A 25,274-nucleotide genomic window follows, 5' to 3' on the forward strand; every position below is an offset into this window, starting at 1 on the left:
AGTTTCAATGAATTCATACACACAATGCGCCGGGAAGCACCTTCCTTTGGTGAGTCTTAACCACATTTTTGCGGCTTCACGTGTTTTCCCACACACCACAGAGCCGAGCCGTGCACGCTTCACTAGGCAATAGAAGTATTGAAGTGATGTGTGGTTGGGCCGTTGGGGGCACTTGGTAGGTATTGTGTGAGTTTGTTAGCAGCAGTAAAAGCGAAACAATGTGAATTAACCGGTCCTATTCTACGCGTACCCTCGACCGCATGGTCTGCGGCAGTCCCTGTCTGTCGTCACTACGCTTCGGAGCAGTCAGTGGTGACGACGACGACGACCATCCACAACAACCACCGTCAGCCAGTACAAGCTAATACTGTTATCTGTGTTTTAATTCACTCTATTTCTATTACTTTCATTCAATGTCATCAGCGCCATCAGGACGACTGCAAGTTGAGCTGCGAGAGAAATCAGCAAAAACAAAAACGGAATCGGTCTTATCAGTCGTTGTCGTCGTCGGCATCCTATCTGCCTGGTGCATTCTAGCTGTCGACGCGGTGTAGATTTCAAGACCAATAATAGGAAAGGACACATCATCCAAATTTTAGACAAACACGCTTCTGTCGATGATCAGCGTTCACTTAATAACGATATCACAATAATGTACGTAGGTGGACTCTGAAAGGTCATAAATCCAAATCTACAGAAACGTGTATGTTAAAAAAAACAATGCTGATGTGCTCTTTCGTATTGTTGGACTAGCTTTAGGATCGTCCCGGCCTACCCGTCGCCGGCTTAGCTTAGTTGTGAGTCAGAAAACGTGTGAACTATACCTCGTAGATTCGACGGACGCAGATTTGAATATCTTGAGAGCACATGCTCCTCATCACCGGTCGGTGCGTTTCTTCAGGGGTTTCGTGCGTTGTGTGTAGGGCAGTAAATTTCGTAATTGTCTCCCCCTATTCCGGTGGGTGAGATAAGGAAGCCAAATAATGGGGCTTCCGAACCGTGGACGCGGGAAGCAGGAAGACTTGTGTGATCAGTGTTGAAACTTTTTCTGTGGACATTGAAGCAATCAACGGTGATAGGCTAGCTGCGCCTGAGATGAGGCACTTGGATTGGAATGAAGAAGTGATACGCGTACCTAGCCCCAGAGTCAAATCAAGTCAAGCTAAATCCCTAGATGATAAGCTTTTCCAATTTGAGCAAAGACGGGAGTGAAGATTTAAGTGTCGCCATCAAGAAGAACTCGTCGATTGCAGTTGAATGGATGGATTAGACGACGATCAGTCTAAGCGAAGTGCAGCAGTTGTCGGCTGATCGAGCTATCGTCGATTGGTGTGGTGTGCGGCTTCCGCCGAAATAATGTGATGATCGTGTGAATTGACCCCCGAAGTTGTGTGAATGAGCCAGTTCAAGGCCATCGAGTGCTGGTGGGGAAAGTATATAGATAAGGACTATACGTGGATACCTACATAAGGATACAGTGCATGAGAGGCTTCAACGACAATAATGGCAGATCCCACAATACAGACATTCTGCTGCCACAATCGGATACGATCGCCGCCGGCAGTAAAACTTATGTCCGAGTTCAACACCGACGGGTATATTGTGGTTTGTATTGTTTCGTCGGTGCTGGGGATAGCCGGTGCCATATATCAGGTGCGTCTTTTAATATGTAATGAAGTTCAGTATTAGTTTACCTTTATTTTTTTTTTATAAAAAAAAAATAATCTTGTGCTACACTGTCAGGCACAAAAGATCTTCAAAATAACAGCTTTCTACTAGCAGTACGTGCTGCTTCGAGGAATATGACCCCGTCCATAAATAACTTAAACCTAGGAGGGAGGGGTTGGTTTGTCTGATCGAAGTCTACAGTCAATACAAATTTCTTAAATAGTGATCGAAGTCGAGGGGGAGGAGGTGGTTTGAGAAGGCTAGCGTTAGGTCTACATAATTTATGGACAGCGCCTGACTTGTTACCTATTGGGGGCTACTTTTCTCTCTGTTGAATGTACATAGAAAGTACCCAAGTAACCAGAAGTTCCGCTTCCCATTCCAAAATGTACTTTCAAGTTCAGCGAAGTTCAGAAAAAGTTCCGAATGGAACTTTCTGGCTGCTTTAGAGGTTAATGATGAGCCTTGTTGGAACTTCGGATGCAAGTTCCGGCAAGGCTCATTGTTAGCCTCTTAAGGACAAACGTCTTGAAATCCCGCCTCAACAGTGCATCAGAACTTCAGAAGCACAAATCTCAAGAAGCAAGCTTCAAACAACAGTGCATTTTATTATTTTGTTCTTGTTTTTTTTAGAGGCGAATGAACCCGTTGGTTTAAAACCTCTTTAATAAACAAAAAAAAAATATTCTGTTCTTGCTCACTTGTAATAAGCTTAAAATAAGAAGCTCAGGTGCGCTGGTTTTGTTTACGAAGAGATTTGTGCTTTCGAAATCGTGAGTAGGTGCCAGCCATTGTGGTGGCCATTTGGGATTCTAACAAGTCTGTCCTTAAGCAGCCAGAATGTTCCATTCGGAACTTTATCTGAACTTCGCGGAACTTTAAAGCTGCTTAAGGTGTTACTCGGAACTTTGTCGGAGCTTTCAAGTTCATAGAAGTTCAGTTCAGTAGCATTGTGTTCCAATGAAGATTAAGTTTATCTCTTTTGCAGAAAACAACTGCTTGAACATACACGAATAAAAAAACAAATATAAATTTATCAAATCAATAAATACTAGGCTTGAGCAAAAAAAAAAACTGCCGCCCATCGGATTCGAAGCGATAGTCGCTGCGTGAGAACCCTACGCTTTACCACAGTACTGCAGTTGCGATTGAGTGGACAGCAGGTAAAGTCTGACTTGAATCGATTTTCTGTCGGCAGCTAGTTTTGCACATTTGTACAGTAGTGAATTTAGCTTGACCTCGTCAAGTGTCTTCAGCAGCGCAGCAGTAAGTCGGCAGGCTATCACGCAGGAGGATCCAGTTCAAATCTACATAGCAGCGACATTAGCGACATGTGTGAATATATCATTAACAGACATAAATCACCAATAGACTGGCCCAAGTACAAAAATGTCGAAAACTTCCACGGGGCACCTTCTAGAATCGTGCCTTTAGATGAGAAGAACAATCTGTGAAGGATTCAGCCCAGTCGGTTAAAAAATGAGTTGGCGCAAATGAGTCATTTTTTAACCGATTGAGCTGAATCTTTCTCAGATTGTTCTTCTCATGCAAAGGCATAATTCTAGAGGGTGCCCCGTGAGTTTTGAGAACTTTTTTTTCGCCTCATATAAATGTGGGCCGGTCTAACCACCAACCACCAACAGGGTTGTGATTCTGAAAAACACATTTTTGTTTCTGCATGAATTTTGTCAAAGTTCTGTCAGAAGCTGCTTAGAAGGCTATTCAGCGTGCTTATGTGAACTTTCAAGTTCCAAAATTACTTAAAAATGAAGCTGCTTAGAAGGCTAATGAGCAACCTCGAACAAGCTGCTTAGCTTATAAAGTGCCCTTTTATTAGAACTTTTAGTTATATATAACCCGAGTACACAAGAATAGGGTAGCGCTATATCTCAGTCAATTCCAAACCAATTAACTTGAAATTCTGGACACGGCTAGATGCTATACGTTCCAAAAACTGTGTTAATTGGTTCAACATTGGTTGAGTTATAGCAGAAAAGGCCCAAAACAGGAGCCCTACCGAGATGGTTCCACTCCCCTATCTAAATCGCATCTCAAATCGAACACCTTTTGATGTAACATCTCGATTTGACTTCGATACGTTATTCAACGATTTAATGAATATTGTACAAACAACTGAAAGCGATATGATAGAAATTTTTGTTCTTGTCGAAATATCTGAAAATTTCTACCCAAGGATAAATTTAGTTCTTCTGAACAAAATGGTACACGCAGAAAAAAATATTTTAAACTCAAAAATAAAGTGCTTTGAATCAAAGAAAATAAACCATTGAATCACGGCTTAATACCATTTTGCTTTGAATCAAATACATTTGGTATTTGTTTCAAAGCATTATTTTCATTGCTTTAACAATCAAGCCTCCGCGGCACTGATTTTAGTTTCAAATACTTGTTGACTTTGAATCTATCACATCATTGCTTTGAAAGTAAGTAATTTTGCAATTTCAAAGACTATATTTTTTTGAAACAAATATTCATGGACTTAGATTCAAAAACAAAATATTTTTGTTCGAAAGTGGAAGCAAAATAAAAAAGGCGAGCGAGAATCGAACACGAATACTGCTATAATATGCTATACTGATAGCGAGCTATCATTTACGACCAGATCTGCTCTTGAAAATCTGAAGGTAAAACTGAATCAGCTTGCTCATATTGGCATTATGAATTCTCCAATATTGAAAACAAAGAAATATTTTGTTTGATTCAAAGTCTCTTTAAATTTGATTCTAATATGTGTTATTTTTCTGCGTGTACACATACACCCATAACAGTGATCTACAGTTGAGTGGTAAGCATCGCCGCCTGCGAATCCTAAGGCCGAAGGTTCAATCCTGGCTGTTGGCAGATTTTTTTTACCGTCAAGGAAAAGGGTCGACAGGTCTTGTCTGATATTGTTTAAATCTTGTAAGTAGTATCTTACCTAGTTATTTTTGAGTGTTTCTCAATACTAGATCTCAATCAAACCAATATCAGTTTTAGTTTTTCAGTAATGTAATGTGCTATTCGTTAGATTTTATTACCTACTCGGGAATGTCCGCAGTCGGCTGTTCGGGTTCGAAGTAGAGCTCAGCCTCTCGCGTTAGTCGAGCAGCTACTTACACCACTTAATCGCCCAGGCGTTGAAGTCTCTACCGATGACCTCGGAGCTCAATCCCATTACACGGTCAGAAAATTCACTCATTTTGGAGCTAAAGTGGGACAACTCAAAATTGAGTAAATTTTTTTTCCAGCGATAGCGCTGGCCCAAGTGCGAAAATCTCATTAGTTTAAGCCGTATAATATTCTTGATGATGCGAAGAATATTATACGGCTCAAACCAGTTGGATTTTTGCACTTGGGCCAGCGCTATAGCTGGAAATGCAATTTACTCATTTTTTGAGCTGTTCCAGTTTAGCTCAGTTTTGTGTGAATCTTACTCATTTTAGAGTAACTTTTTCTTAGCGTGTAGTGCGTTTGATAGCGAATCCAGCATAGACGAAAGCTGGTCTATCGGCCACCTGGGAGGGGCATAACAACTGCAGTAGTACACCCCTTTGCGAAGCCCTCGTGCGACGTGGAAATAATTTCATAAACCGGAAAACGACCGGTTGTACAGATCGCCGCTGGCTTGGCCTTATCCGCTACTCAGTTCCCGTTATCGTAAGGGATGCGGTATGGGTCCGATGGTAGGGTCATGTCTGTACCAAGGTCTGTACTTGAGTCCAAGACTGACCTGACGGTTCGTATATGCTAAGCGGGCACACTCACCAGCCTACCCTAATCTTGCCGACTGCAATCGCTTTGTTCACCTCCCATACGGGGAGCTTGATCGTGGCAATCTACGTGTCTGCCGGGCCCTTTCACAGGCTGATTGATGCACTTGGTGCATCTACCTCATTCTGCTGTTTAAGTGCATCTGTGACCTCTTCTGCGTCGGAGATCTCGTCCAGGTTTTTACACTGGAGAGCCTCCGCCGTTAGGGCTTTTACCTGCACTTTTTCGCCTACCTCTTGAGCTAGTGCCTTGTAGGATGTGCCTGCAGTCTTCAGCACCATTATCATCTCTCCAGTCCTGGTGCGCCGGGTGCTGTTTACATCCGCGCCCAGCGGTGAGAGACGATTATCACCTCACATGGCCCGCAGCACCTCGACGTACGTGTCTGCCTCAGTTTTGAAGACCAGTGCGTCACACCGTTCGCATTTGCGGGCTACCTTCCCTTTTCTCACTATCTTCTTCTTTCCAACCGTAATCCAAAGGTTCTCCCTCCCTTGTTCCGATTGGCAGCCTGGGTACTCGTGTTAGCTGTCCGTTTTCTCTTCTGGGCTTTCGCCCGCATTGCCGGACGCTTCTTGGGCCGCGTCTCCTCGGTAGATTTCGACAATGCAGATCGAGCCGTAGGGCGGTTTGACCTCTCAGCTACGGCTCCGGAAAGCTGCATGGTTTCGTACTCTATCGTCGCTTTGCCAGCAAAGAAAAAGTCGTTTGTTTGGGTGGACCACTCCTCTTTGCTCGCATCAGCCGCACACCGCTCTTCGACCAGGAGATCATACTCCTTGGCCCGAGCCAGCGATTTGCGGAGCTTCAGCAGGCCCTATTTCAGGTCCTTGCTGATGGTAGTCCGCCCGTTGAATACTTGATAGCCTGCTCCTGTTGCGGTTCGGCGCCTGCGTGAGGTCCGCGTCGATCATCCTCGCTTCCTCGGCCGGTGCTGCAGCGCCTCGTGCTCCTCTTGTTAAACCTCCTGCTATCTGTTCGCTGGTGGGTACACCAGCTTCTCGTATAGGCGATCTCGCCAGTCCTGTTCGCGCGGACGGGTTCGACGCCGTTCCCTCTGCATCTCCACTCTCGATCACATTGTTGATGTTGTTGTTCATTTTAGTGGTCATTTCTGTTGGGTCCCTCCTAGAGCCGCTATCCCTTACTGCAAATGAAGTAGTCGCCAATGATCCTTGTGGTACCAGCTAACATGACCAGTATGCCATAATCGGGAACTTATTAGCGTCGTTCCTGATGTGCCCGAAACACTCTTAGCTGGGCAGTGACACTTTGGAAGCGGTTCCATGTCGCTTGTACAGAGGTGCTTCCGGATGTGTGGACTTGATGAAGAGGCCCAGCAGAGCCCACTGGTGGGCCCTCGCCACGTCTAGGCTTACTCCGCTTGAGCAATCCGTATGCCCCGGTGTTCGATCACCTCCCGTTATCATTTAATTATGTACTGTGAAAAAAGAACAGGCCAAGTTCCAGTGGGAACGTAGAGTCATATAGAGAAAGAAGAAGAAGCTTAAACTGGAAATAATTACCTGACGTGATTTTAGTTCAATTCATATCAACTAGCTCATAACAAAATCCCGGACTAAAGCCTTTTAAACACCCATTGCAGATTTGGATTCGCGACGAAGACCTGCCCAATTCCCAGTACGGTCGACGGCGTCGACCAGGTTCCTCCTCCCTAACCGGCTACAGCACCGGGCGAAGTATTATCGTGTGGCTGGCGGTGGCCGATCTGTGCGCTTCGTTCGGTGTCTTTCTGCGGTCGGCCTTGTGGAAGTACATACAAAATGTGATCCCTCCGGATAGCGATGATGACGACACCACCAACGTTATCTTCTGTGCCGTCTCGTCGGCTTGGATCCAGTATTTCTACATGTGCACCTGGCTGTGGACGTTGTGCTATGCGATCAACGTGCGACGGCAGCTGGCCGGCTTGGGGGTAGCTCTCCGGACCTACCACCGGTACGTGTGGAGCATATCGGCGGTGCTAACAGCGTCCGGGCTGACGGTGCTATACGTTCCGGATGCCGAGTAAGTGTGGCCGAAGGGAGTGTTTTTTTTATTTCTTGACTGAAAATAAATGTTCCCATTACAGCTGCCATAACGTGCACGACATCGGCAGTGCCTATCTGAGGATACTGCCCAACTACCTCACCACGTACGGGCCGATGGTCGCTGTGATGGTGGCCAACCCGGTGCTGTACTTCACGGCCTCCCGACAGGTCGACCGGCAGCTGGTGGCGCGCTTCAGCCAGATGACGTCGACCGAGCGCGATCTCATGACCAAGTTCAAGATGAAGTTCTCTCTAATCAACTTTGTGTTTTACGTGTGCTGGCTGCCGAATCTGCTCAACGGTATCATCCTGTGGACCATGTGGTTCTCGTTACCATTCCAGACGATCGTCACTGTGTGGTACGTTATGGTAAGGATCGTTAGAATTACCACATCTGAGGTACTGATACGGTGTAATTTGTGATTTCTGACTCTTTTTGCAGGCTATAACAAATCCACTTCAAGCGTTCCTGAACACACTGGTGTACCAGAGGTGGAACTGCGGTTGGCGGTTACGAAGACATGAAGACAATGGGGAAGCCGAAGGCAGGGTATGTAGCTTTCAGATGGACCTTCTCTTGATATTTCAAGAGAAGGCTTTTGCTCTGCAGGAAGTGTCTCGACTCAGTGAAGAAATACGAAGATTTGATCTTGTAATTCCTCTCAAGAATTCTAGATTCGTCTGAGCAATTCACTTGGAATTCCTTCTGATATCCCACTCAAGATTTATCTTGGAATTTCTTAGAGTATTCTTCTAACGATTCCACCAGGCATTCCTGCCGGGATTTTTCCAAGGGTTTCTCCTGGTATTTCCAAAGGGATTTCTTCACCATTTCTCTGGGATTTCTCCAGCATTCTTTTAGGGATTTGTCCTGCGATTCGCCCACAAATTTTACCCGGGATAATTTTTATTTCTCCTGCGTTTTCTCGGGAATATTCAGCGACTTTTCCTGAATTTCTTTATTAATCCTTCCTGAAGTTCCTTGATGCATTTCTCCTAAGATTTATTCAGGAATTCCTCCAAAATTCTGTAAGGATTCTCCTTTTCTTTTTTTTTTTCTAAAATTCTGTTAAGAATTCCTATTTTCAGTGATATTTCCATCATTTCATAAGAGATAGTTTCTGAGATTCCTTAATTGACTCCTCTCGGGATTATTTTAGGGATTTCTCCAAGCATTCCGTCTGGGTTTCCTCACGGATTTTTCCCGAGATTCAATCAAGGATACTTGAATGATAATTAATGGGGGCTCTTCCCGGGATTTGTTCCGCAATACCTCCCAGAATTCCTTCATTGATTCCTCTCGGGGTTTCTTAATTGGTCTTCCAGGTTTTTTCCTCTGTCTAGCGATTCTTTCAGGGATACTTCCCGGAGTTCATTCAGTGCTTTTTCATGGGATTTCTTCCGACATTCTTTCAGGTATTCCTCAGGAGATTCATTTAGGAATTCTTTAGAAGTGTAAATTCAGAGATTTTTTACCACGATTCTTTATTGATTCTTCCCGAATTCCGAAAAATTTCCTTCAGGGATTTCTCCCGAGTTTCTTTTAAAGAATATGTCTGAATATGATATTTTTTCAATGATTTCTCCAGGAATCCTTTGGGAATTCCTTCATAGATTCCTGCCTAGTTGCCTTTCTCGTACACCAAGGTGTACCGAAAGGCTATATGTTCGCTCCAAAAACGACTTTTTGATAGAGCCCCCGGAGGGGTCAAGTGTTATATACCAATCGACTCAGCTCGACGAGTTGAGATGATGTCTGTGTGTATGTATGTGTGTGTGTGTATGTGTACAAAAAGGTCACCTCATTTTTAGATAGTAAATATGAACCGATTTCAACGACCGATGGTTCATTCGACGTGGTATATTGTCCCATTGTTTCCTATTAAAAATGGCTCAGATCGGTCCAGCCGTTCCGAAGTTATGGCCATTTAGGTGTTCCGGACCGGTACCCCAGGAAGGGGCCAGATATGCAAATGCAATCAACCCATGCATGCGACCCATCAAACCACGGCATTTTCGATTATCTGATGAATGGGAAGTAGGAAAATAGTCTCAGACTATATCTGAACCGGTAGTGTTCCGGAACCGGTTCCGGGTGTCCCGCCGGAAGTGGCCAAATAAGAAAGTGAACATAACCCATGCATGCGACACGTCAAATAGCAGCTTTTTCGATAACCAGTTAAATGATAAGCAGGATAATAGTTTCAGGTCATATTTGAACCGGTAGTGTTCCGGAACCGGTTCCAGGTGCCCTGCCGGAAGTGGCCAATTAAAAAAAGTGAACCAAACCCATGCATGCGACACATCAAAGAGCAGCTTTTTCGATAACCAGATAAACGGTGAGCAGAAAAATAGTTTCAGACCATATCTGAACCGGTTGTATTCCGGAACCGGTTCCAGGTTTCGCACCGGAAGAGGCCAATCAAAAAGGTGAATCAAACCAGGCATGCGATACATCAAATCAACAAGAATGTTCGATAACCAGATAAACGGGCAGCAAGAAAATTGTCTCTGACCACACCTGAGATTACCGGCAGTAAAGCCTGTATCTGCTATAATCGGGACACAGAAGTACGGCTGCAGCTCTGTAATAAATCGGTGAAATTGGCCAAACTATTGACTGAGAACTCTTTGGTGTATGTTCATTTGTTGTGCCAAATTTCATAAAAATCGATGCATTGCTTTTAACTGTGGATGAAAAACAATCAGACGTGGTTTTAAGCATTTTGTACAATCATGACAAATTTTCATTCGCATAGTAGATGGTACTTTTACGCTACAGTTCAAAGTTCTGTGATGATAATTATGAATTTTTGTTATCAGGTTCGATACTTATAGACACAATCTTGCAAAGTTTCATCAATTTTTATCAATTGGTTTGAAAGCTACTGCGATGTTTGCCGATTCATATCTTTTGAGTTTCTCTACCAATTTTCATGAAATTTTTACGGAAGGTCGTTGATTATGTGTACACTGTGGTGCATATTTGATCGGACAAACGCCGATTTCATACAAAACGGCCAAGTTTGAGATGATGTAACTATGGTTTGCGTTGATGGATTGAGCTCAATTATTGACACGGAAAATGAGATTTATTTAGTTCTAGAGTATTCTCAGGATTGAGGAAGCTTATGGCAACAACAAAATCTTGAGAACGTATTCGACGAGAAAGGCACTATCACCACTAGGTGGATTAATCTGGGTTTTTTTTCATAGGACTCTCTTCGGGATTTCTCCAGAATTTCCTTAGGAACTCCTGTTTAGATTCTTTTAGGGATTTTTCCTGGAATCCCTTCATTGATTAGATTTTTTTTTAAAGATTTCTCCTGGATTTGTAAGTTTAATCCCTACAATTTCCGAATCATCAAGACGATTCTCAATATGACCCGTTCAAAGAAAGAATATATACGCCCGGTTTCCGAGAGAGGATAACAAATCAGTAACAAATTTTGAAAACGACGTATAATCAATGCTACACCATTGATTATACGTTGTTTTCAAAATTTGTTACTGAAATAATGGTTTTATTGTTCCTCTTTCACGTTCGCTTTCAAAGCAGTCTACACACTAATCAACAATTATCGTATTTTCGCAGTATAGGGGTAATTAGTACTTTCGTGTTGAATATTCTATCATGGGTTGATGGATGTATGGTGGTATTATTCAGTTTAAAATTTTGTTTACAGATTCTTTCAAAGATTAATTCAAAAATTTTCCCCACGATTTCTTCGATTCTTTCCGAATATCTTTGAGGGATTTCTCTAGAGATTTTTCTGAGAGTTCTTTCAAGATTCTGAGATTCTTCTAATGATTTTTCCAGGAATCTTCTTTGAAATTATTTCATGGATTGATCTCGGTATTCATACCTAGATTTTTCCTGGTATTCCTTCAGCGAGTTCTCTTTAGATTCTTTCAGGGATATCTGCTGGTATTTCTCCTGGTTTTTTTTTCAGGGATTCCTTCCGGGAATCGTTCCGGAAATCCTTCGTGGATCTCTCTTGGGATTTCTCCCAAATCCATTCTTGGGCTGGTGGTCTTTATTTTTAGGCATAAAAGACCACGCCTGAAAAAATGGGAGTAAAAAAGATGATAGACCAATTACCCGCCACTTTCAGCTTGTATTTACCCAAAACTGATACTCATTCCCCACAATTTCAGCGCCGCAATCGCCACTCCCATGGAGCAACAGAAGCAACGCCTCTGCTTCAATCACAGATCTTCAAGCCCGACTCATCATCGGGATCAAACGTCCTACTCCAAGAATCTCCCATCGGCCTGGACCCAAGACCAACACGAAGCATCAATTCCTGTACATTGGTTTAGTAGCCAGGACAGACGATTGACTGTGGGCTAGCAAAACTTTGTTATTAACACACAAATTAGTTTTTAAGGTGCATTAATTTTCTATACCGTTAAGACTCTACTTATTTATATGACAATCATTGTAAGGTTTCTTTTTTGTTCCACCCAAATAAATGACAGTTTCATCGAAAGTTTCGTTCATATCTTAGGACAGATTCATTCTATTTTCTTCAGTGGATGACATTTACACATTTCCAAACGAAAGTCATGAGAAAGTGTGGTTTAAAATCACAAGTCTTCAATAATCGTGTGAGTGAATGTGTTCACTCTGCGTTTAAAATGTACTTCTATTTAGATGCGCATGGTTGCATTACCTGAACATTAGGCTTACTAGATATTGTTACTTCAAACTACTGGTTTTAGAAAGAAAGAAAATATGTAACAGGTTCGGCGATATTCGCTAACCTTCAACCGAGATCATTCACACCAAATTCGCAAGCTTTGAACTCATAACTCTTTCACGCCCGTCACAACTGGATTCCAAAAATTGTCCTAACTAAAATTCCACAAAAGAAGCTATAATTTTGAAAATAGTTTTGAATTATTGCATTCAAAAAATGGTCTAACATCTATGCATTAATCATACGGTCACTTTTTTCTATTTCATAAATCATTTGCTTTGTACTGGAAAGTCGAAAACGGAAAATCTTACGGAAAATCAGTTGTGTTAAATGTAGGTAATGGTTATTTCTTCAAAACAAAAAGTCATACCAGTTCTCAGAGCAGGATGTTGTTCTTTTCTAGTAGCCGGATCTGGTGCGCGATGATTTCGTTATGTACTGCTTTTCGCTGCGATCGATACGATCGTGGGAGCGTTCACGATGATCACGTCCACTGTAGGAGGGTGATTTTTCCTGAAACAACAACGGAATAACAATATGGTTAATGAAACTACACTAACCCTCATACTCTAACACTAACCCTCAGATGATGATGCTTTTCGCGATGCGAAGAGCCGAGGTCGTCTTCACCGTTTTGTAGATGCAACTTGGCTTTCTCTTCCTCGCGGCGACGTTTCTCCGCAAGCATAATCTCCTCGGCGCGATCCTGGGGCGACAAAATCAAACAAACCGTAATTAAATGTATCGAATACTTAAACTGAACTCCAGTAAACCTACCCGCTTTCGACCGAGCTTGCGCTCCTTGCGCAGTTCCTTCTCTTCGTCGGTTTTGTCGCGCTTGTCCTTGGACTTACTGCTGCGCTCCTTCTTGGACTCGGTGGAAGATGATGACGGGGGTGGAGCGCCGTCGTCGCCGTGTTTGCTCTAAAACGGGAATCGAAAGAGGGAAGGGTGTTCCAATAGGCTGTCGACAATACCTGCTTTCGGGGGGCTTAATTTTGATTGATCCTTGGCATAGCTAATAATTGGGTACTGCGAGGTCTTTATATTTTCGGAAATCTGCAATACTTTCGTTGCCACAATCGAAGCAATTCTGGATATTATATTATTCTGGAATAGGTAACGGCTAAAATCAGGGGTCAGGACTCATAATTTTATAACGTGATAAGGCATTTGAATAAGCTCTTTACCCAAGCGAGTCAAGAAAATTTTCATTTCGAGCTGAAAATTTCGTAAAATGTGCAATTACAGAAAACACACATAATGCTTTCATTAAAGTACGGGAGCAGTACGGGACAGATTATGACCAAGTGTTTGTTCCAGTGGTTCGTCAAACTACTTTCCAAACTTGCAGAAAAGTCAGTCATGTGTTTGATTGTCCACTGCGGAGTCGGAATTCGTTGCTATGGCTGAGGTTATAGATCAGATGCTGTGGGTGAAGCGACTTCTCGATAATTTCGGAGAGGAGCAGCAAGATCCGGTATGGTATTAAGACAACTTTAGCGCTGTAGAGCGTCGGTAAGTGTAGGAACAGAACGAAACACATCGCTACCAAATACCATTTAGTGCTGGACATCAAGACATCTGGCTAGATTTGGAGGAACAAGATTGACACAGATGGACCAAGTATGGATTGCAAGATTAACATTGGAAATAGGTGTTTATGAAATGATACTTCTTAGCAACACGAATCATCAATCATTCTTAGGCTTGTCAATAGGCAATGGGCATTTTCATTTGATATCTTAAATTAGCTAATATTTCGAGTATTTGGCAGTTCTTGTGTGGATATGATAGATCCGTGTTTGCAGCTGTTGTTCAACCTTTGTAAATAAACGCATACACGGACCTGTCACATGAAAAGGTCTATGTATAGTAGTCATACCATATGAGTTGCATATACTCTTCATTTGCAGCCCTTGATTACATTCAAATGCTATTCCAATAGCACAATAATATATGATTGATATATAGATCTGATCAGGAAATTCGGTTCAGTGTGAGATAAAAGATCATTAAAATATCAGCCGCTTAAGAAAGCCGCAATTTTGTTTCACAAAGGATTACATACCCTATTTTGGGTGAATAAATTCACAAACGTCTGCAAAAATTTCACATTTCTTCGATTTGAATTGCTGTGTGCATTAAAAACCCAAATATCAAAGGCGGAAGCACCGAATGCGGTAAGATTTCTTAACAAGAAACCCAATGCCAACGGAAGCTTTTGGATTCTAGGCTGGTGGTAACATTGACAATGATTGCTAATTTGTCTTTGGTCATCGTGTCACTTGGGCTGCAAAACGGTGAGTCGATAAGGAGAGCGTCCAACATAGCTCTGTTCCTCACAAGTTCCTACCTCATGCTTCCACGGGTCAAACGATGACAAAGACCGCCAGCTAAGAGTTGTATGCTTAGCTGGTAGTGCAGCCTGGGCACTGTTGTCCTTCTGACTTCAGCTAGATTCAGGAGGTACGTCCCGAGCGTCTGTTCACCAAGGACGGCTCAAACAGCGTCTGTTCTGGCACCCAGCGGCTGAGTATGAAATGCTGTATCGCGTCAGCTATACCTAAGAAGCTTTACTTGTTGATGTTTCTCGGTGAACGAATAAAACGATATTGTTTTTTTTGCGTGACGTTTCGGCCTAATCACTTTTATATAATACAAAAAAGATACATACCTAAGAAGGCAGCCTCTTCAACGCAATGCAGGCAGCGCGGCCCCGGTAAGGTAGCCTGCTGAAAACCTTCAAACACCCAGGAAAGCAATAGTAGAGTAAACGGATTGACACAACGGCAACTGACGCGGCAACGAATAAAGGACAACGATTGGAAAGTCGGATCTTGGAACGTGAGAACTTTGAATGAACCCGCACGTGTTGGGCTCCTGGCTCGTGACCTGCAGAATGTCGGCGTTAACGTGGCTGCTATCCAGGAGATACGCTGGCCCAAAACTTGAGAACGCGAATTCCGAGCGGTGGATCCCATCGCCAACACTTCATTCAAGTACCACATCTACTACAGCGGCGGCGATAAGGCAGAACGCGGAGTCGGCTTTATAGTGATCGGGAAGCAGATGAAGCAAGTTATTCGGTGGAAACCGATAAGCGACCGAATCTGTGTGTTGAGGATGAAGGGCAAATTCTTCAACTACAGCCTGATTGCATATATGCGCCAACGAACGACAAACCCGATGACATAAGGGATGAGTTCTATGAGAGCGTTGATAAGGCCTACGGAGAGTGCCCAAAACAAGATGTCAAAAAAGTCATCGGAGATGCAAATGCGCAGATCGACAGATAAAGTTTTTTTCGGCCTGTCATTGGAACGGAAAACAGGACGATGCGTTTCAATATCCAGCACTTGTCGGCCAAAGGGATTGCTGCACAGAACCATCAGAAACTATACGAGAGGATAGGAGAGACCAACGGATCTGGAGATGTCAACAGCTTATGGGGAGTTATCCACGAAGCAGTGACAACAACAGCGCAAGAGGTGATAGGTACCGCTCAGCGACGCCAACGTAATGGTTGGTTTGGCGAGGACTGCCAACGAGTGACGAACGAAAAGAATGCCGCCAGAAGTCGAATGCTAGTGGCCGGTACCCGGCAGAACAGGGAGCGCTACAGGGTGGCAAGAACAGAAGAGAAACTAATCCACCGCAGAAAAAACGGCAACACGAAGAAAGTGTTATTGCTGAACCGCAGGAAACTATGGACAAAAACGATATGTGGAGGTTTTATGCAACTGTCAATGGCGCGCAGCACAAGACTGCGCCAGTGCCCTCCATGTGCACCGAGAAGGAAATTTGCTGACAGACACAACAATGGTGGCAGCCAGTTGTTGAATGATAGCAGCGAAGGAGCACCCAGGAACAGGATTAACATAATAGATGACGATCAAGCAGTGGAACCACCAACACTGGATGAGGTTTAAGAGGCCCTGAAGGAGCTGAAAAACAGCAAGGCTGCTGGAAAGGACGAGATCCCGGTAGAACTTCTTAAGCACAGAAGCGAGCAGCTACATCAATCAATCCACCAGATTATTATGAAGATTTGGGAGGATGAAGAATTGCCCACCAGTTGGTTAGATGGCCTCATATGCCCAATCTACAACAGGGTGTCTACTCGTTTACTAAAATAAAATTCTCTGATTTTTCCAGGTCTGAGAAAAAAATTCCAGGTTCAGAAATAGAAATAATAACTAGCAGAAGTAAATTTACCATATACCCGGCAGAAAATCCTTAGCAAATCTGAGTCCAAAAATTATTCCAAAAGTCTATACAGAAATGTCTTTCAAAAATTCGCTTGTTCTAAGTTCCATAAATTCATATTGAATATTGAAAAAAAAAAAAACATAATCTATTGATTAGAACTAAATACTCCAAGAAAATCCAACATTTTGCGGAGCTTTTCGGGGTTCTAGAAATTTTATCAACCATTCCTTTCACGGGATTTGTTAAAAATTAATTTCTAAAAAAATCTCATGGTTTGTAACGAAAAAATCTATTAGAAATTACTTCAGCAATCATTTCAGGATTTTTTAAGGAATGTTAATTCAACTAAAATCCCCATGTTTTTCTTGAAAGTTTATAGAAAGCTTGTTTATACATTCTGATAAAGATATGTTAAGAATTCCATCAGACATTTTTCCGGGACTTCTGGATTTTCAGTTGATCCTTTAGAAATGTTGGAGTGATGTTCATAATTTTTATCAGGTTTTTTTTTCTTAGCTTCTGATTTCAATTAGTATACGGATAATTTTTCTAGCTTCTTCAGAGAACGTCTCAATGCTCTTACCCATGATATCCTTTAGAAAAAAGTAAGGTATGTCCGTGTGGCTTAGAATAGCACTACGGACCACCTGTTCTGGGGGTAAAAGTCCACCAAACAGGTAACCCCAATCCAAGGTGTCAGGCGACCCGTGCTGAGGAATGAATGGTTGAGAGGGTTTAAAACATGCTCGATCTTTAACGGAGCCCGTAGCGTGGGTAAATCACCTTTTTGGGTTGCGTTGCGGCGAAAGATCTACCAAACCGAACCCTAGACCTAACTGCATCCAACTATGGAACAGCCTATTTTAGTAATTAAAGGAAAAAACTTTGGTCCTTATTACATTTCATACCTTGGTAATAGTGATAGGTCTCGGTTTGGTTCTGGCCGAGATGGATCTTGCACCAAGGAAAAAATGGATTAGTAATCCTAATCTTTTATTCGGTATTCATTGGTTTGAGGCAGTAGGGGCTAGGGTTCCGATGCATGGTCAATATCGGTATCATTTCTTGACTTTTTCGTTAAGGGATCCGATTTTGACTGAAAAAGGAGCGTGTCAAAAGCGGAACTTATCATTCAGAATCCTTCCTTACGAACTAGTTGAAAATGACTACTGTAACAAACCGAATACTTTATAACTTCTCAATGGTGATAAAGTAATACGACATGCACTATACAAAGGACACGGGGTATACCACAATAGATCAAATACTGGTCGCAGTGGTTATGTCCCGAACAGAGAAAAAAAAGGTATTCCCTGAAGGATTTCCTAAACAAATGCTTTAAAAAATTCTTAGTTTTTTTTTTAAATCTGGAATTTTCTTCTAGAAATATTCTAAGATCTACTAGTAATAAAAAAAACTCGAAGCATTTCAGCTTTATTTGAACATAAAACTATTAAGGAATTGTTAGAAATTTCTTTCCAGCTTCGGTCACGAACTCCCTTCGAAAATCTATAAAAATCAGCTCCACGAGTTCTGAAAAATCTTATTCAAGAAATGCAAGCAGTGGTTAAATTATTTCACCAGAATTTCTTCATGATATTTATATACCAAGGTCTAGTTTAAAAGATTCAATAAAAAATCCTTTCCCACAAAAATTCCCTGATTGACTTCGGAATTCCCTGATAATTCCAGGTTTTTTCCAGGGTAAATGAAATTCCCTGATAATTCCAGGTTTTCCAGGTTTTTCCAGGTAGTAGACACCCTGTACAAGAAAGGGCACAGACTGGATAGAGACAATTACAGAGGGATTACTCTTTTAAATTCGGCGTATAAGATACTGTCGCGTGTCCTGTTTAACAGACTGCGAGCTCTTGAAGAGTCCTTCGTCGGCGAATACCAGGCTGGTTTTTGTGAGGGCCGATCCACGACGGATCAAATGTTTATCCTGCGGTTGATCCTAGATAAATTTCGGGAATATAACTTGCAGACTCACCATCTGGTCATTGATTTTAAAGCAGCGTACGATTCAGTTTTCCGGCGAAACTAATTAGACTGATTCGCGCAACGCTGGATGGATCAAAATCAATTATTCGGATCGCGGACGAAGTGTCTACGTCGTTTGTGACCTTGGATGGATTGAAGCAGGGGGATGCTCTTTCAAATTTATTGTTCAACATTGCACTCGAAGGAGCGATTAGGAGGTCAGGCGTGCAGAGGAATGGCTCTATCATCACACGGTCGCACATGCTCCTCGATTTTGCGGGCGATATTGATCTCATCGGCAGTGGCGTAGGGCAGTGGAGGAAGCTTATGCTCCTCTAAAGAAAGAGACAGTGAGGATAGGCTTGACGATTAACTCTACCAAGACGAAGTACATGATAGCGGGTAGAGACAGAAGCAGGCCTAGTGGTGTTAGTGCTGAGGTAGTGATTGATGGGGATGTGTTTGAAGTTGTTGAAGAATTTGTTTATCTTGGAACACTTGTGAAATGTGACAATGACGTTTTCCGTGAAGTGGAAAGGCGTATTGCAGCTGCGAATAGAGCCTTTTACGGATTGCGTAGCCAGTTAAGGTCCCGTAACTTGCGAACGCAAACAAAACTCGCTCTGTATAAGACGTAGATTCTTCCGGTTGCCCTCTACGGTCACGAAGCGTGGACGCTAAAGAAGGCAGACCGAAAAGCTTTTGGAGTTGAAGGAGGAAACAAGAAAATGGAGTGCGGCGCAGACGCACGAATCACGAATTGTACCAAGTGTACGCAGATGCCAATATTGTGAAACGTATAAAATACGACAGGCTTCAGAGGGCTGGACACGTAGTGCGAATGTCGGAAGAAATAATAACGAAAACAATATTCAGCAGAGAACCCGGTAGATGTAAGGCGCTGTCCATAAACTACGTAAACTCATTTTCGGCCATCTCAGACCCCCCCCCCCCCCCCCCCGTAGACTTTCGCTCATACAAAATTTTTGAAATTTGTAAGAAGCGTAGACTTTCGCCAGACCTCCCCCCGTCCCCCCGTAAGAGTCTACGTAGTTTATGGACAAACCCTAAGCGACTTCGTGGGCGGCCGCGAACTCGCTGGCTGCACGCGGTTGAAGAAGATCTACGATCCCTACTACGTTCGGGGAAACTAAAGGAACATCGCCCAAGACCGATGAAGATGGTGCTCTACTATACGCTCGTCGTTGGAGTAAAGTTACTTTGTAGCCAACAAGGTATCAAGGTATCGTGTCACTTTGTAATCGCACATTTACGCAACGTGTGTATCTTGAACTTAATACGCTTAGAGTGCGTAAATAACTGTTTTAAAAGAGCGCCACCTACGGTTTTTGGAGCTGCGTTTGATTACCTTTAACGACTACGTTTGTACGCAGTTTTGTACTATTATTATCAATTTTTCGGAATCTGTAAATCTGAGTACATAACATGTTGCTGTAGCTTCGTATTGTTTGCGAGAGTGATACATACCTTGGCACCGATATAGTAGGAAGACCCACGGACGAGAGGATGGACTACCAAAAGTTCTAGCGATTACGAGCGCTTCACTGGATCGAACCGGGGGTCGGTGGATTACCGAACCTGGAACTACACTGCACAAACCCAACGAACACGCACACGGCGGGAACCTATCGTCGACTGCTATCGAAACCACGGATTTTTGCTGGACTTTGGTTCACTGTATTTTGTGTCGAATGCTTGGTTTACAGATTAGGTTGTTGGTGGATTTAATGGTTTTAAGATTTACGCGGATTGAGTAATATTAGCTGTATATTAAAAGTATGCAACAATTATTTGCTTGAAATTTACGGTCAGCCAACGCGTCTGAAGAAATGCTCTCTTGAAGAAACTCGTCAAAATTTTACTGATTCAGCGAATCACCAGAAAACAATGCTAATAACTCGTTTCACATTTGTGTATTAATAAAACTACACGCTCCCGGAGTTGTGTTTCTGCTTCCAACAAGTTAGTGTTGTTTGCTGCATACCGCCCCTTCGATGAGTTGGTATCGTTCCGTGGTTCATGGGTTTGAAATCCAGATGTCATTGTGTACTCCAACCGTTAAATCTCAGTTTTGCTCGATTAGCATGCCATGATTGATGGGCTTCATACGGCTCTGCTCTGGAGGTTGTCTCAGGATAGTTGTGATTTAGGTTGCTTCGATTCCATAGCATAACTTGACGGTTTTCATGGCTACGCGACGTTTTGAATATTTTATTTTTGTTGGACAACTAGTGGGTGATCCTGATCGCGTAGTCTTATGTGCCGACTTCTTGATGATGCGTTTGCCGTTTGTGCCGATTTTTTGATCATGCGTTTTGGGAATCCTCGTCTTTTTTGCAATTCTCAGGACTTGTCCTTGTGGCGTTTGCCACATCTTTGGTCTCGGTTTTTATACAAAGTTGTATGATCTGAATCCTTGCGTATCCTCGACGGCCGACTCCGAAAATCAGCTCCAGTTCCTGGTACATCTCTGGTTCAAATGTTGCCGTGAATCTACCCCTCAACATTGCATGTTTGTTTGTGCTTAGGTAGCTTACAACAATCTCACCGTAATACTACTTTTCATGTATTCAACTTTATTCGAAATTACTCTAATTGGGGTCATTAGCATTTGAAATGGACGCTAAATGGCACAATATGCACAACAGATTCACGGTAATTGGATTTCCTACTTCATCTAATCCAAGGTCTATTTTTTCTGCTCACATGATGCCTTTCCCTTGTGTCAATCGTCTTGGTTCCGGTGCGATATGACACGTCTGTCGGCTGGTCCAGCAGCTTCCGTCACGTACATCGGGACAACCCTATCCGGATACCATCCACAGCGTGCATCCCCTCTTTCGATCCAATGGTTTTCTTCACTAACGGGCCACACTTCACTTCATTTTGACGATTCTCAAGTTTTCGCTCGAATCACCTTCACCCTCCTCAGTCCTCGTCTCGGTATTTTTTTCTCTCTCTCCGTACCGGTGTCCGTTCGGTGCGGGTCGGCGGTTTCTCTATCTTTTCTTTCGAATTTGCACTCACTGTGATACATAGTGTTTTTACACCACAATACTAACCTTTGAGGTAGAACTTTCCAGCTTGCGACGTTTCACCTCTGGAAAGGAAATGGAAGAGAAAGAGGGGGGAACCGATTATTGAAGTGGATCAACGGATTTTTCTTACGACACTTCCAGTAATAAAGTAGTAGTAGTAGTAGCGGAAATCAATGAGAAGTTTGACGTGATAAGTGAAGACTGAGCTGTGATTAGTGAGGGGTGACCATTGATCAATAAAGACTGTGAAGTGAGGAGTGTGAAGCATTCAGAAATGTGTGACATTGAGGACTGAGGAATGAGCAGATAATAGAAGGGGTGAGTAGTGCTGAGCAATGGAGAATGAGATATGAGAAGTTTGGGATGATGAGTGAACAATGAAGAGTGCGATGTGAACAGTTCGAGATGAGTGAGCAATCAAGAGTGAGTAAAGGATTGAGCAGTGAAAAGTGCGGAGTAATAAGTATGCAGTGAAGAACAAACGAGTGTAGAATTAGCAACTAGTTAAAATACACAAAAATAAAAACGAAAAAAAAAGTGAAGAACAAACAGTAAAGCGTGAAACAATGAAAAGTGAGCAGTGAAGAGCGATAAGTAAAAAATGAACAGTGAAGAGTACTAAGTGAACTGTAAGGAATAGACATAAGCAGAGATCAATGAGAAGTTAAGAATGAAGAGTGAGTAATGATGAAAGAACAGTGAAGAGTCAGGAGTGAGAAAAGAGGAGTGGGAAGTAAGTAGTGTGTAGTGAGGAGTGAACACTGAAGAGTAAACATTTATGCAGTGAAGATTGAGCAATGAGAAGTGTGGAACAGTGAGATGTACACCGCAAATTTTTTTTTTGCTAGTTTTCAGCAAACTTTGCAGATTTTTTGCGTGCTGATTGCATTCAGCAATTATTTTTCAACTTGCTGAACTATCCAGCAGTTTTGACAGTTGATCAGCAACGTTGTGCTGAAATTCATCAAAAATGTTACTGAAATTCAGCTATTTCTTTTGCTGATTTTTTGCGTGCTGGAAGCATTTCAATAATTTTGGTGTGTAAGTAATGAGAACTGATCAAGTGAGAAATGCCCTGTAAGGAATAGACTGTGAAAAGTGAACTGTGAGGAGTGTGATGAAAAGCAATGAAATGTGGCAGTGGAAAGTGAGATTTAAGGTGTGAGCATTGAAAAGTGAATGCATATAAATCAGGCTTATTCTGCGCGGCGTGTGAGGTGAGACGGACGGTTTCGTCTCACGTGGCGTGAGACGACTAATGCAAATCAAATGGGATCGAGTCGACTTTTGTCACCTCATTCGACTCGTCTCACCTCACACGCCGCGCAGAATAAGCCTGAATATGTCTGAAGCGAAAAGTGTAAATCAATGCATGATAAACACACTGGAAGTATCTCAATAAAATCAAACCACTAAAGCCCATATACTAACCTCTGTCATGCTCCGGTGGATCCTGGCTGCGCCGGTGCTCGTTGCTGGAGTTGGACACCGAGCTGAGGTCCCGTTCGGTGCGATCCCGTTCCCGATCTCTCTCGCTGGCACGCGATTCCCTCTCACTGCTGTGCTGGTGCTGCTGCTGCTGTTGTTGTTGTTGTTGCTGCTGCTGTTGCTGTTGCAATTGGAGTTCGTACTCGACTTGGGCCGCTGCTGCCAGGGCGGCTGTTTTCGAGAGGCAAAACAATGTTAAATTCTCACGTAGTTTAAGACTAGTCAAAATTATACAAACCTCTGGTAGTTTTATCGCGTCGCTTCTCCTTCTCTCTTTCGCGCTTCCGTTCGGCGGCGGCCTCTTCCCGTTCGCGTTCCTTTTCACGCGCTCGCTCCTCTCGTTTGATCTCCTTGGATGATTTTTCCTTCGAACTGCTGCTGACCGACGTTTCGCGTGTCGATTCCCTTACGGGCGTTTCTTTTTTGACTTCGCGTTCGACGATTTTGACGTCCGAGTTGTTGCTGCTGTTGTTGGATGTGGCGTTGTTGGACGATGAGTTGGAACTTTGCTGCTGCTTTGACGAACTGGACGACGAATTGCTGGAGACGATGATTTTCTTCTCCAGTTTGATCTCCTTGCGATCTGTGAAAACAAACAAATATAACAAATATAGCAGATTGTGATTGTTTGGTGTAACAAGTCTGACGTACCGCTTTTGCTATCTCCGTTCACAGCCTTCGCTTCCTGCTGTTCCACCTTGACGGGTTTCTCCGACACCTGATGGAAGTCACTTTCCCGCATCATCTGGCCGGACTTGGCCTTCAGCTGCCCAATGTAACTCGAAGCCAGGACGAACAGATCCTGACGTTGGTTTTTCTCCTCTTCGCGGACCTTTTCGACCTTCTTCTCGATGATTTGCGCAAGCTTGGCCAGTACCGGGAAGTGCGGGAGGATGCGCATCAGAATGATCAACGAGTTGCGGATTTGCATGTAGTCCTTGGAGTCCAAGCAGAACACCATGGCTTTAGTGATCTTGTAGTGCCACTTGTGACACACGTGCCGGTAGTTTTCGTAGTTGACGTGATCGTTCGCTTCCGAGAACTGATTGCTGACGCGGAACTTCGTTACGAATCCGGGATAGTTGGAGCACTCGCGATTGAAGGTGCTCTGGTCGGCGTGCCAGCGCATGACCGTTTCCAGCATGGCGCACAGGAACCGACCGTATCGGGTTGCTTCGTTTTCGGTGCAGGACGTGACCGAGTAGGTAATGTCGCAGAATATCCGATCGTAACAGAGCAGGGTGGAGAAGTTGGCCGTTTTCAGACTGTGGATCGTGTGGACAAATCTGGCACAGTAGAGGGCATCCAGCGCCGTAAAGGTGCATCGTGGGAAAAGGCAAAGCTGCAGGAACTGAGTAATAGTTTCATTTTTGGCGGATTTAGCAGAGCGCGACAGGAACCAGGAATCCTTTTCGTTTGTCAAGCGGTGCATAATCTTGTCCACATGTTCCTGTTGCTTCTTGCGTTCATCCTGCAGCTTCTCCATGAGAGCTACGTGCCGCTCCTGTTCCTTCTTGTTCTTTGAAGCGTTCTGATCCTTGGAATCCATCGCCGATATGGAAAGCTGTTTCAGCTTATTGATTTCACGCTGGTAGCTTTCGGCCGGAACTTGTAGATCGTACATGCTCAAGGACCAGAATGTGACCAGAAACTGGGGGCTGATATCCTCCCATACTTTCGGGGGGTGCAGCGGACGAACCGATTCGATTACCGGATTCATGACGAAAGCGGTCGCTTCCAGATACTTGACCATCTTCTGCGAGGTGGACAGCTTCTTCGAGTTTTGATCCGCCTTGCGCAGTTGGTCGTACTTTTGCTAAAATTTGCGAAGAGGAGAAAGTCAATTTTTAAGTTCACGGTTTATTTATATCAAGCTACTTACACTGATGGCGTGGGAAAACATTGGCCGCGCTAGGAAGAACGCCACATCCGAGTGGATGTGGTACTCCTGCAGCATACTGTGTATCGTTGGTAACCGATCGACGTACTCTTCGACCGAGTACGTCGAACCGAGGAATGTCCCAAACTGAACCAGCGTATCTTGACACTGATCGTACAGTTTTCCCACCAGTTTTAGATGGCTGGAAGCCGTTTCCCGATAGATTACACAATGCTTCTGCTGGGCAATCAACAGACAGAGCGCCACAGCTAAATCGTTACTGGCCAGGGCATCTTTCAAGCGCTGGGAGGATTTCTTAGTGTTGCGCACCTGACTGAAATAGCCGGCCTAGAATGGAATGAAATGTTGCGTTGAGTACAATTAGACACACTTAGATTCTGATGTTCTAGATCAGTATTTTTTACACTGAGTTCAGTATTATTTCACATCTTTAACTAAG

The 25,274-nt window shown here is 43.4% G+C and overlaps 2 protein-coding genes across 6 annotated transcripts in view; one reads left to right on the top strand and one right to left on the bottom strand.

Moving 5' to 3' along the window:
* LOC109415854 (G-protein coupled receptor 143-like) lies at window positions 1–12,003 on the top strand. 3 transcript variants are annotated; one of them, XM_062849381.1, is made up of 6 exons: window positions 1–654; window positions 754–1,653; window positions 7,046–7,467; window positions 7,532–7,859; window positions 7,933–8,040; window positions 11,649–12,003. In XM_062849381.1, exons 2-6 carry the CDS (start codon window positions 1,504–1,506, stop codon window positions 11,811–11,813), a joined length of 1,173 nt encoding a protein of 390 aa, XP_062705365.1. In that variant the 5' UTR covers window positions 1–654; window positions 754–1,503; the 3' UTR covers window positions 11,814–12,003. The 3 variants fall into 3 exon arrangements, with proteins under 3 accessions (XP_062705365.1, XP_062705366.1, XP_019545348.3); XM_062849382.1 differs by having other exon boundaries at window positions 1–550; window positions 832–1,653; XM_019689803.3 differs by having other exon boundaries at window positions 1–1,653.
* The window catches only part of LOC109415853 (THO complex subunit 2), a 27,767-nt gene continuing 14,479 nt past the window's right edge, over window positions 11,987–25,274 (bottom strand). The window contains exons 6-13 of one of the 3 annotated variants that reach the window (XM_019689801.3): window positions 24,818–25,162; window positions 23,587–24,751; window positions 23,174–23,518; window positions 22,879–23,106; window positions 21,472–21,509; window positions 12,971–13,117; window positions 12,774–12,899; window positions 11,987–12,706 (exon numbers count right to left, since the gene is read on the bottom strand). In XM_019689801.3, coding sequence (XP_019545346.2) covers window positions 12,593–12,706; window positions 12,774–12,899; window positions 12,971–13,117; window positions 21,472–21,509; window positions 22,879–23,106; window positions 23,174–23,518; window positions 23,587–24,751; window positions 24,818–25,162 — 2,508 coding nt within the window. In that variant the 3' untranslated portion in view covers window positions 11,987–12,592. The other 2 variants (XR_009997348.1, XR_009997347.1) reach the window with 2 other exon arrangements.

The sequence above is a fragment of the Aedes albopictus genome, chromosome 2, assembly GCF_035046485.1.
Source record: "Aedes albopictus strain Foshan chromosome 2, AalbF5, whole genome shotgun sequence".
In the NCBI taxonomy this organism is placed as follows: domain Eukaryota; kingdom Metazoa; phylum Arthropoda; class Insecta; order Diptera; family Culicidae; genus Aedes; species Aedes albopictus.